Source organism: Dendrobium catenatum, unplaced genomic scaffold (assembly GCF_001605985.2).
Source record: "Dendrobium catenatum unplaced genomic scaffold, ASM160598v2 fragScaff_scaffold_1056, whole genome shotgun sequence".
Taxonomy (NCBI): Eukaryota; Viridiplantae; Streptophyta; class Magnoliopsida; order Asparagales; family Orchidaceae; genus Dendrobium; species Dendrobium catenatum.
In genome coordinates this window covers 730,208-743,320 of record NW_021319518.1, presented here as the reverse complement: position 1 = coordinate 743,320, position 13,113 = coordinate 730,208, and the positions used below count along the sequence as shown (strand labels likewise).

At 37.9% G+C, this 13,113-nt stretch overlaps 2 protein-coding genes across 2 annotated transcripts in view; one reads left to right on the top strand and one right to left on the bottom strand.

Annotated features, from left to right (window-relative positions):
- Window positions 1–2,547, top strand: part of LOC110109165 (protein DEFECTIVE IN MERISTEM SILENCING 3) — a 9,348-nt gene extending 6,801 nt beyond the window's left edge. Inside the window, exon 7 of the mRNA XM_028698233.1 lies at window positions 2,478–2,547. Within this exon, the coding sequence (XP_028554066.1) occupies window positions 2,478–2,547 (70 nt within the window). The remainder of the gene's footprint in view (window positions 1–2,477) is intronic.
- A 7,134-nt stretch (window positions 2,548–9,681) lies between these two features.
- LOC110109164 lies at window positions 9,682–10,746 on the bottom strand. Its single transcript, XM_020840102.1, has 2 exons — window positions 10,360–10,746; window positions 9,682–10,266 (listed from the first exon to the last, which is right to left on the bottom strand). The coding sequence occupies exons 1-2, from the start codon at window positions 10,744–10,746 to the stop codon at window positions 9,682–9,684; spliced, it is 972 nt and encodes a 323-aa protein (XP_020695761.1).
- Window positions 10,747–13,113: the final 2,367 nt, after the last annotated feature.

Here is a 13,113-nt window from a genome sequence, read left to right as displayed (position 1 = left end):
GTCATATTCTAATAGTAAGTCTTTAAGAGTTTTACAAAAGGGGCATTGAAATCTTCGGCTACAGGATCAGCAAATATACTAGTGTTGTTGGATGCTACAGAGTCAGGATCACTTTATAGAAATATTAAATGTATTAAATTATTATTTATTATTCAGATATGCATCAATTTTGTCAACTTAAACCCCACTTTTTTATTCAAAAAATATCATTGTTATTACTTATAAAAATGTTATTTATATGAGATCAAAATTGAAGAAATTCATTAGGAATATTAATCTTGTTATGTAAAAAAAAAATACTAATGAAATATTGCATTTGAAAACTTAGTGTTGTTTAATTGACTTGTTAAAAAAATTAAGTTTTTTTTAATTTATTGAAAGTAAATGAATTAAAATAATTTTAATTTCTATACTTCTAAGCCTTAATTGTTGTATTAAACTGATTTTATCACAAAATCATAACCTTAAATATTGGATTGGATTTTCAGACTCATTCTGTATAGCTTCAGGCACACTTTACAATTTAACCCAAATAGCCAAAATTTGTCCCGAGTTTAAGGAAAAAAGAGTTAGTCAAAAAATGCAAAATACAGTCATAAGTGTTTTCTATAAGCCCAAGTTCATTCGCGGAGGGAAACCAGCCGATACACGAAATAGTGCAAAGATCATTCAACCATAAGAATTTTATTTGTTCTTCACTTTGTTGCTTTCATTTGAAATTTCTCTTGATCGAGATTGTTTGCTTGAACCAATTAGAGTAAGAACTCTTCGATGCTGAATTCAACTAGTTTGATAAGCTTTAAATTGGGGGGTTGCTATTTTGTTTGATGGGGTTTCGCCCCAAAAAAAAGCTCATTCTTTCCGGCTGGACTGCGAGTCAGCGGCCTTTACCAAGTCCAATTGGAAGAACCTTGATCCCAAACTCTTCTTTTTTTATCTTAGCTCAAAAATGAGTTAACTTCAGCCCCATGTTTCTCCGGTAGCGTTCGATTCATATAGACAAAGTAAGAAAAAAAGAAATATCTCTGTTGGCTCCGTTAAACACATCTATCCCTATAAGAAAACAATTGAAAAAAGCGTTTCATGCAACTCTTCGGGATGAATTTCATCCAAATCTTCTAGCGATATCATGGTTCCTCATAAATCGGAACTTAGCCCAGGAGCCGCAAAACTAAAGAAATTCGACTTTGAACTCTAGGAGGAGCAGCCTGCGCAAGTATTGAAAGAAAGTTAGAAGAACATTCGTTTATAGCTCTTGACTTATCATTTTGGCCATTTGAATGAGCTTTTCCTACCCGCATTTTACAGTTCTGTTATCCAGATATCATCTTTTTACCGTATAAATACGGGTTGAGATCACTTATAAGTTAATTCTCAACCATATAGCCATGAGTTTCATTGTTTGCCAATTGCGAAACTCTGCTCATGCCACTAAAAACTTTCATTTCTAAAGAAATAAGTACTTGAAAATTTGTTGGGGGGGAAACGATTGTGGTGACTCCTCATAGAATTAAATATTTAACTAACTCCAAAAAGTGTGTGAGATTAGTAACTACTTAGAAACTTAGATCCCACCCTCTTGGAGATAGATCCTTGCCGAAAAAACTCTTTAGCTGATAAAGGCAGCTGAATAACATGAATCTAAATTATTAAACACAGTGTGATGTTAGGATAAGAAGAATTCACATCTGCAGGAAAAATTGATTCATGTTTAAAAGGGCTTCTACGCTGATGTGGTTTGATGAGTAATGTAGTTCACGAAGTCGAGATTTGCGTTATGTATAATCAGCATGTTCCAGCTTCCATTTTTTCCCGAGCTAAAAAGTTAAAACTTCATTCTATTCTGCAGTGCCAGGACTCACGGGAGGCTTAGGAGTTCGGGTTGGGTTTGGATCAAACCGATACTCACCCGATTTGACCCACTGTGGTTTAATAGATTGGACCGGAGGCCTGATATAAGTATTTAGCTTATTAGGGCTAAACCCGACCGGAAATCCATTTTTGACAAGCGTCGTACTGAATATCTTGAGGCCTATTTTGCTTGATCTTAATCGAGAATGGTCAGGTCTGATCGCTTACAAGAGAATTGCCTACCCGTGCCATTCACGCCTGAATTACAGTAATCTGACAAATTACCATATTTTTGGCCATCTCCTTTCTTGTCGTCAAAAAAACTGGAATCCATGTAGTGTGATTGTGAGCCATTGCTCCATTTCGATTCTACTTCAGCTTTTGCAACTAATATTATGTTCTTCTAATCTGGCAGTTAGAACAGGATCCAATTCTTGATAGAGCCTCAGGTTGCTGCTATAATTTTTGCGTTCCAAACTTCTCAAATATCTTCTTTTAGGGAATGCTTTCATATCATCTACAAGATACTATTTTACTTGTCAAATGAAATGCATTTCTCGAACTTTGGAGACACACCTTGCCTTACAAATGCATTTGCTGCATGATTATGTTGCATCATGCTGTAGTTCTGTACTCAAAATTCACTGTATTCGGAAGGGCGAACAAAATCTGAAGTCTGTAATCAGGAGCACTTAAGCCTTACGGGTTAATATCAAAGTGCAGAGCAAAGCGATGAGTGAGAAAAAAATCAAGTGTGAACAACAAATGTTACGCCGGCCAGGAGGGGGGCGGCGCTGGACCGTCCAGCCCGACCGGATCAACTTGTTACTATTCCAGGCGGAGAAAGACAAGAGCGGGAGCTGCGGGTCTGAGCGGAAACCAAAGGAGAGTCCACATGGCTTTTGGGTGTGCTTGGAGGGAATTTTGATGTTGGGGGACTGTTTAGGAAGTTTGTAATTGTCCCTTTGTCCTTTATTAGGGAGTTTTGGTGAGAATTTAGAGCCTCACTTGAATTTGAACTGTATTGAGATCTAGGGTTCTTGCTTGGGCTCTTGGGCATTGCGGAGATTGTCGGAGAGATTGTTCTTCCTATTCGAATCGAAGAACATTGTATCTTGCTTTTGTTTTGATCATCTACTAGTGGAATATAAGTCCATTGTGTGTTTTTCTCTCAGATTTCCTACAGATTTCTCTGTTTTTCTACTGTTTTCCTGCGTTTTGGGCTGATTTCCTGCAGAAAACAGCCATTCTATTGCTTTTTTCCCCACTCGAATCGATAGGAATACTTGGATCTAAGTATTTCCTATCACAAAAATAACAAGGAATTTAGAGCATTGAAAGTTTTCCATTCTGCTTTAATTGATTTTGTGTAGGAATTGGTAAAGCCATGGTAAAGACAGCTAAGCCAAGTTGCCCACAGCTCCATAGTTAAGAAATCAGTTCAGAAGGTTCTTAGTGTGCAACCCCATAGAGTCCCAAATAAAACAGTATACGTCATCATACATTTTGGTTAAATAAGATAAATTCATACACACATCACATACGTAAGACTCGAACTCACGATCTCTTGATTGGCAGTTAAAATTCTCAACAATATTATCAAGATGAGCTGCGTTCCAATAGTATATAGAGCAAAACTTCTGAAACTTATTGAGTAATGTGCTTAATTTCCTTTTTTTTGGACATTTAGGCCAATTAAGGTAAACTCACACACATCATAAACACAAGCTTCGAATCCATGACCTCTTGGTTGATAGCTTAAGCTCCAAACCAACAAATCAAAGTGAGTTGCGTTGGTGCCAAATTTCTAGTAAATGAAAAGAAAATAAGAAAAGGCTCCAAAATTGTATTCTGACCTCCAAAATTGCCAGATTACGATCTTTCTGACCTCCGTCGTCGGTTGACTACGGTCCTTCCGACCTTCATTTCCATATAATGATCTTTCCGACCTTCGCCGCCCGCTGTCTACAGTCCTTCTGACATTCGCTGTTAGATAACGATCCCTCCGACCTCCGTCTCTTGCTGACTACGGTATTTTCGACCTTCCTCGCCCGTCGACTACGGTCTTTCCGGCCTCCCTCGCCCGCCAACTACGATCCTTCTGACCTCCGTCGCCAGGATTAGTCTTTCTGATCTTTGTCACCCGCCAACTAGGGTCCATTTGACTTTCTTCGCTCGTGACTACGGTCCTTCTGACCTTCGTCGCGTGATAATGGTCTTTTTGACCTCTGTCATCTGCTGATTACAATCCTTCTAACCTCTGTCGCCCACTGACTATGATCATTTCGACGTCCGTCGCATAATAACGATCTTTCTAACATTCATCGAACGCCGATTATGGTCATTCCAACCTCCATCACCCGACAACGTTCTTTCCGACCTTCGTCGCTCACCGACTAATGCCCTTTCGACCACCGTTATCCTATTACGGCCTTTCTGACCACCGTCACCCGCCGTCTATAGTCTTTCCATCCAAACGAACATGTCAATACTTATTCTTCCAATTCCCACCATGTAATGCACTCTATATGATGTATATTTTCTACATCAAGCCAAGACCTTCCCCTAAGGAAAGGCCTAATTTGTAATCGACTGCAAACATTAGTGGATTCATTCAAACTGGGTTAGGCCCTGTGATTTTTCCCCCTTTTCAGGTGTTTCCATGTAAAAACTCTGATGTCTCTTATAAACGCTATACCCTCTTTTACCTGGTTGTGTACTGGATCTTCGTACAAATCTAAGACGTTAAACTTTATATTTCTCTATCAACGTGAATCTTCCAGGACATAACAATACTAGCTGGTCCAATATGATTCTTAATTGCTTACTTATTATTATATATTAACATCAATAATATATTATGTGGGGGCGGCCATATGAATCCTTTTTTCTCCATTGTGCCATATTAATAGTTAAATTTTCATTTAAATCTAATAAAGAAATGTAATTTGTAATATTTTACAACCAAGTCTTTTTAGGTCTACCTCTACCCTTCTTAACATAAGTCAAATCTTATACATCTACTTTTCTAATCGGGTCATCAGAAAATCACTGTTTTATGCGACCAAACCATCTAAGGCATCTCTCTCTAATCTTATCTTCAATTGGAGCTACTCCAACCTTTTCACATATATGCTCATTTTGTATCATGTCTCTAAGAGTACGTAAAGCCACTCATTCACTTGAGCATCTTCATCTCTAGAATAATTAACTTAATATTATGTAGGGGTGTCAATTTCAAGTCACGGGTCGGGTTCAGGTTCGGGTCGAACCCAAAATTATCCCAACATTATTCGGGTCAACCCGAACCTGACCCGCTTCGAATTTGAGTCAACTCGAGACGACCCGAATGACACGGTGCCAACAAAATACTACTAGTTTTAAGGTCCAAAAACGGGTCAATATCAGCTTTTCGAGTTAAAAATGGGTAAAAAAATGGGCCAATCTCGGGTTGCTAGGTCAAAAATTGATTTTTGGGTAAAAAACATGTCAATTTTGGGTCAAAGGGTCAACCCGAATTCGACCCAATTTTTGAAATGGGTCGAATTGTTGAACCCGAACTCGATCCGTTTCGGGTTCAGGTTCGGGTTGACCCTAACCTGAAATTTTAGGGTTGGATTCGAGTCGGGTTTTTGTGTTGTGTCAAATATTGACACACGTAATATATGCTTCTCTTTTAATGACCAACATTCTGCACCATAAAACATTGCAGGTCTAACCACCATCTTATAGAATTTTTCCTAAAGTTTGATGGGGACATTTCTATCACACAACAAGCCTGATGCATTCCTCCACTTCAACCATCCAACTTGAATTCTACTAATAATATCCCAATCTATTTCACCATCACTCTGAACAATAGTCCCAAGATATCTAAAATGCCTACTCTTATTAATGACTTGAACACCCAAAGTCACAATCCTCATACTAGAACTATTATTTTTAAAATTATATTCCATATATTCAGTTTTAGATCTACTCAAAGGAAAGCCTTTAGATTCTAAGGTTGACCTCCATAATTCAAGTTTACCTTCAACTCCCTTTCTAGTCTTATCAATAAGAAGAATATCATCAGCAAAAAACATACATAAGGGTACAACCTCTTGCAAATGTCTTGTGAGCACATCCATGACTAAAGCAAAATGATATGAGCTTAAGGTTGATCCTTGATTTTATCCTACTCATGTAATAAGTAAGTAGTTGATCATATATAATATCTTAACAAAGACAATTTTTTTTCACATGTCTATTAGAGCCTAATACCTTGAAAGTGCGTCGCTATTCTATAGACTCCTCAACTATGCTAGCAAATAATATCAACAAGCACATCCATTATGAATGCAATTATATGATATATAAATATTATCCTATCAATGATTTATTATAATCAAAATTCTATTATTAATATGATTAATATTTTCTTATATATATATATATATATATATATATATAATCCTTAACTTAAGCTCTATTTAATCTTGAATCACTATTTACCTAAATCGAATTAATTATTTGATAAAGAATTTTTATTTAACATATTGTTAATTGATTTGATAAAAAACTGGATTGGTGACACCTCAACTGATACAAATATGGGGGGACAAACATTTATTTTAGCAATAATTAAAGGGTAAACTGATGATGGACAACTCCAATTACAAAAATTAATTATTATTATTTTATTTTCAACACTCTGATAAGTGATTTCACATTGAGCGCAATTTGACTCATTTTCAGTTAGTTTATTTGCATCATTCGTAAGGGACACCTCTGTACTGAAAGTTAATGCAATCAATGTGGACAAAATACCTTTATGACTAAAGTTGGGGATTCAAATGGGCATGATAATAGTATGTGCTGTTTTTTGGAAATATTTTGTGCGGTCAATGATGTCTAGAGTCAAATGAGAACCGTATCACGTCATTTTTGCATTGTGTACTGCCTGGCTACTGGGACAGGCGCGTTCGTGAATTCATCCTGGATTATTCGAAGACCGCACAAAATAATATCTCTGCTTTCATCATTTTTATGATGTATATATTTTTATTTTATAGAATATAATTAAAAAATATCAATTTTACACTGTAAAAATTTAGAATTAGAGTGTAAATAATATATTGAATTTTTTTTTTTTTTGAATATATTACTTTTTTTGTTAAAAAAACATTTCTAGCCTGTTCTGACTAAAGGTGATGCTAATAGCGAATAAATTTAAACCTAATTTGGTGGTTTTTCGTGGGGACTGTATAGCTTTTTCTCTTGATGTTTTCTCTTAATGAAGACTTAGGTTTCGTATGATGATTTTTTTTAACTGTTTAAAGTTTTATTGGGAAATTTGGGCAAAAACCCATATAGTACAAGAGAATTGAGAATTAGAGGGGGGGGGGGGGGAGTTGAGAAAGCCAAAAATGGTCTTATGGAGAGGCTAACCTGCATGCAACAAGTACAATACAGATTCAGAGAAGACAAAATCAAAATTGCCAAAAACTACTCAGACAACAAGCAAAATCCAGAAAGTTGGCCGTCCAGGGAAGACTGGTTGCCAAAATTCCCCCAAAAACTGTAAGCAGGCAACCAGCAGCTGACGAGAATCCAAAGGCAGAAAATGTCCAACTTCAATATTTGTAAGTGCACAGGCAAGCCTCATCATCACTGACCCAGCAAAACAATCACAGCCATCAGCAAAAAAAATGGCCAAAACAAAGCCAGCAGAGATCCAAACTAAGAAGAGAGCAGAGCAAAACGATTAGATATCAGATCCCAACCATTCCAGTTTTTAACTCTCCGTATAATAGCATTTTTAATACTCAGTATGAGCTCATTCGGATGTTTCCAAGAATTGTCGAACCTCCTGCTATTCCTTTCCAGCCACAAATGATAAATCGTGCACAAAACAACAAGGAAGCAGAAATTCTTATCTTCGACATTAGAATTATCCAGATAATCGAACACTTGAAGAAGGTTAGGCCTCAAAAAGAAGCTTTTTAAAACAGGTAGGAGCATAGTAACCACCGTAAAAGTGAAATCACAAGAAAAAAACATATGGTTATGAGTTTCCAGATGGCTAAGACAAAAAGCACAGTAGGGGTTCACCGAAATTCCCCTGTTAATCAAAACATCTGCTAGTTTAAGCTTCCCAATGATTGCCATCCAAGAGTAACAGGAATACCGTAAAACATGTTTTTTATGCCAGATAAATTTATGCCATTCAACTTCATTCAAATGCTAAAAAAACTGAGCAATATAAGCTTTAAAAGAGGGCTTAGAAGAGCCCAACCAAGTCAATGCAGGTTTTTCATTAACAGGACAACTCCAAATAGCTAATCTAAGATGTTCCGGCCAGGAGGCAGGAAGAATCCAGGTTTCATTAACCCAATAAGAGTTAATCAAAAGCTTTTCAAAATCCCCAACAGGAATAAAATCTGTCAAAACAGATCCGTTACACCAAGGGTCCCAGGCCATAGAAAGATTAGCATGAGTATTCACAGAAATAACAATGCAATTTTTTATTTTTTGAGCAACAAAACAAATCAGTTTCCAGAACTTAGAGGCATGAGGACTGGGAGACTTCCAAACTGAAATGTAATTGAGCCTACACCAGATTGAGGCCATAGATTGAGTATTATATAACCTCCATATAAAAGATACAGAGGAAGCATGATATAACGCCTCAAGGAAATTAATGCCAATGCCACCAAAATGAGTAGGAATAGCAGTGTCTTTCCAAGCTATCAAATGCAATTTCTTACCGCCAATTTTACCATGAAATAAAAATTTGGAACATAAACTAGTGATAATTTTCTGGCATTTCCTTGGTATAATGGATCCTCTAATCCAATAAGTTATGATATTAGCAATTGTGAATTTGAGAAATTGGTCTCTACCTGCAAAAGAAAGGAATTTGACTTTCCAACCGTCAAGTAGAGTAGAAATTCTACTCAATAGCGGTTGGAAGTGAGAAAATTTGAACCTAGATTGAGAAACAAGGAGACGTATTTCAGATAAGAATCCACTTTTGTAATGCCCAAAATGCGACAGACGGCCTCAGAGTGGGTAGCAATTTTTGAAAATAGGATGGAACTTTTAGCAGGATTAATAAAGAGCCCGGATGCATTGGCAAAATAATTCAGTGATTCCATGAGGGAGTTAGCAGAGGAAGGGGTCGCATTACCGAAAATAAGCAAATCGTCCGCATACAGTAAATAATTAAAAGTAACCCCATTTCTAAGGCACCGGAGATTAGGACTCTCAAAATCCTGATTGAGAGAACATGAAAGAGCATCCATCACAATGCAAAACAGTAGAGGGGATAAAGGACAACCTTGGCGAAGTCCAGTGGTAGTGGAGAAAAAACCTTCAAGAGTGCCATTCAAACAAATGGAGAGGAACACACCCGATAAGCAACCATCAACCCACTTAATGAACTGCTCCGGGAAGCCTTTTTGCTTCATCCTAACTTTGAGAAAGTCATGAGACACTGAGTCAAGGCTTTCTTGATATCAAGTTTGGCACAAAAAATATTTTGAGAAGAAAGAAATCCTTCAGAATTTCACCAGCTAAAAGAATGTTATCCGTAGAGCATCTCCCTTTAACAAAGCCCACTTTACTATCATGAATAGGAGGCAACACTAATTTCAATATATTAGCAAGAACTTTAGTCACAATTTTATAAAGCACATCGCGTAATGATATAGGTCTATAATCATTAATAGTGGAGGCATGATGACCTTTTGGAATTAAAATGAGAGCAGAGGCTTTGACCCCTTTGGGAAGATGACCAGTTCTATAAAAATTCTTGACAGCGTTGCAAACTTGAAGGCCAATGATGTGCTAAGAGAGTTTATAAAAAGCAAAAGTGAACCCATCTGGACCCGGAGCAGAAAAACTATGCCCAGGAAAAATCGCCTCCTTAATTTCATCATTAGAAAAGGGAGCTAAAAGGGTTGGAAGTAAACTGTCAGGAATCACTTTTCCAGAAGGAATATTAAAGTTGAGAGCGTTAAGCGGCTTAGGGGCATTGAAGGAATCAGTACAGTGCAATATGAGGACCTCAACAATATCTTTATGATTAGTGAAATGCCCCCAAGGGAAAGAGATTTCCCTAATCATGTTAAGGTTGGCCCTGGACCGAATTTTAGCATAGAGGAAACCAAGATCATCCTCACCTTTGGAAAGCCAATGCTCTTTAGCCCTCTGAGAAATCCACGAAGCCCAAGAAGCTTGGAGCTTAATAAGATGCTCTTTGATAGTCTTCAAATTATTGTTAAGTTCAGAATCCAAAGGTTGATTTTGGAGTGCCAAAAGGCAATCATGATGCTTGCTCTTAGAAAGGCAATCATGATGCTTGCTCTTAAATTCCAAAATGGACTTAGAAAGATAGTGAGAAGAAGACCGATCCTTATCCTTCAATTTAACCTTTAAGCATTTCAAATTTCTGTGTAGGGAGGTAATAGGGCTTCATTGATTATAATGGGAGAAAGAATCCAAAACATCCTCCAAAAAACCAACCATATGAATCCAGTAATTTTTAAAAAGAAAACGACGAGGCGTGTGGGATTTGGGAGCTGCTAATAACACCAAAGGGGAGTGATCAGAGTTGGCCGTAGGTAAGATGTTGTAATAAGCTTGTGGAAAAACATACAGAAATTCAACATTAACAAGCATCCTGTCGAGCTTAATGTGAATAGGTTGACTGATCTGCAAGTTGGACAAAGTGTAAAACAAACCAACAGAGGGAAAATCATGAACTCCCCCATCAAAAATGAAGTTATTGAGTTCCCCAAGCCTGCTAGGTAAAAGCTCAATACCACCAGCTTTTTCATTAGCAAAACGGCAACAATTAAAGTCACCCAAAATGATCCACAGGTGAGGCGAAGTAGGAATCAAACCTCTCATATATTGCCAAGAGAATCCCTCTCCTGAGCAGTGTTAGCAGCATATATGACAGACATCAAGAAAGGAGGTAAAGAACCACAAGAAAGGGTGCCATGAATCATTTGAGAAGAAGAAAAAAGGGGATTAAAGGAGAAGACAGAAGAATCCCATTTTAACCAAATCCTACCAACAGTAGAAATATTGAAGTTATTGCAGCTATCCTCATTGCTAAAAATGGTATGAGAGTTAACAAACCAGGGGTCTTGAAGAGCAGAAGAGTGAACTTTAGCTTCAAGGATGCAAAGAAACTTTAGACTTTGAGAGGAAACCAAATCTCTATAGGAAAAAACTTTGTCAGGGTTATTAAACCCTCTCACATTCCAACAAGCTATAGGTAAAATACATTAATCAGGATTTGGAAATTTTGCCTTCCTGGCATTTTCCCCTCGGGTCTGTTTAGAAGAAGAAGGTGGTGGGTCAGGAGGATCCTTAGCCTTCAGCTTTTTCTTGCCCACATTCGAAGAGGTAGAGACCTCTTGAGAAATAATCTGATCATTAGAAGGAGAAGAGGAATCTTCATCCACCAAATACTCAAATTTGTTTTTTGTGATGAATGGTTTTATGAAGGGGGGTGCAGGGGAGGTAGAGAAAGGTATAGGGGTTGACTTTTTAGGAATCTGGATGAGATTATTAGAGGATGAGGAAGTTTCAGTGATAAGGTTTAAATTGGAAATGACAGGTTCCTTGTCAGGACCCGCAAACAGCGTAGGGCTTTGAGGAGGAGTAGCATCAATAGCTTTGGAAAGATGTTGAGAGGCCGCATGCGATTTAGGACTTTGAGGTGTAGGAGATTTAACCGCTGTGGATAGTGGCTGAGGGTTAAAGAAGGTGGAATGGATTTGAAGAGTGGGAGGATTAGTGATCAACTCATTAGAGGAGGGAGGTAAAGCAGCAGGCGAAGGTAAGATATACCGAGGGGGAATGATCGGTGGGAGATTGGGAGGTTTCTGCATCGGGGGTTGAATAGAGTTAGAAGGACGACTGAAGGGGCGTCGACTAGTGCTGCGACCTTTGAATTTGGGAGGAGGGAGTTGGGGTTTCGGGTTGGGATTGTCCGGGCAAAGAGAGAACGGGTGCATAATAGAGCCACAACCTTCATAGCAGGAAGGTTTCCAATCATAAAGAACTTGAAGGTTGAGGTCTTCCCCATCAATTTCAATCAGGATCTCATCAGGGAGCAGGGAATCTTTGCTGATTTGGACACAAACCCGAGCAAAGGTTAGCCTCGTTCTCTTGGCAGTGAGGGAATCAACATTCAATGGGATGCCGATGTAACTAGCAATTTTTTATATCCCGAAAGGACTCCACAGAGCAAGCGGCAAGTCCACAATTTTAATCCAAATGGGGAAGGAGGCGGATTCATCCCGCCTTGGTTTAAACTTGGGCTACCATTTTTGCAAAATGAATGGTCTACCAAGTAAAAACCATGGACCACCAGTCCAAACCTTAGAGTAATCTTCCCTAGAGGTGAACTTGATAAGAAAAAAAACCCATCAGCTAAGGAGAGAAGTGAGATAGAACATTTCAACTGCCAAACCTTGTTCATGGAAGCAAGTAATCGTTCATAGTATGGACGCGGACCTAGCGAATAACCAACAAGAGACAGGGACCAAATGGAAGCGCCCTCCGAAAGATCACCAGCAACGAATGAGAGCTTTGACTTAGGAGGAACAAAGGACATTTCAAAGTCTTCTTAAGGCAGGGAGACATCAATGAAGTTGTTCGCATAGGAACGTTCTAGCGGTGGAGCAGCATTCCCAGAGTGGAGGATCTCAACGGAGGGAAATCAGCCTGCTTGAGATCCATGCAGAGAGTTCCGAGAGAGGCCTTCCTCTCCCGGAAAGTCGGCGGCGGAGGCAAGAGAGAAGCCTCAAAACCCACGAAAAACCCTAGAGCTCCTCTACGTCTTCCCGTCCTTTTTGGTAGAGTCTTAACTTTCTGATATAAAAAATTTAATTTTATAATAAAAAGTTGCTTTAAAAAATAGTAAAAGAGCTGTCCCAAACAAAGCCTCACCTGTTGAACCTTGCAGAACTTAATGGTAATTTAAAGGTAAAGTCCCAAACAAAGCTAAACTCTTAAATATCAAGATATATTTTAATCATCATGGTTATAATTTCTTTAAAAATTTCACAATTTACAATAATTGCATCAATTGTTAAATCAAGACTGCATTTTAAATTCTATTGAATTTTATGGTAGGAATATTAAAAAGATTTGCAGCCAAAAAGCAAAAAAAGTTCAGTAGGATTAAAAGAGAAGGCTGCACCTATTTTAAGCCAGTTTTTATGTTTACTTCTTTCTTATAACAATATATATATATATATA

Coding starts and splice junctions, on each gene's coding strand:
- LOC110109164 (XM_020840102.1), bottom strand. CDS start 10,746: ATGAGAGGTTTGATTCCTACTTCGCCTCACCTGTGGATCATTTTGGGT. Junction 10,267..10,359: donor AAAATTACTGGATTCATATG/GTTGGTTTTTTG, acceptor AAATGCTTAAAG/GTTAAATTGAAGGATAAGGA.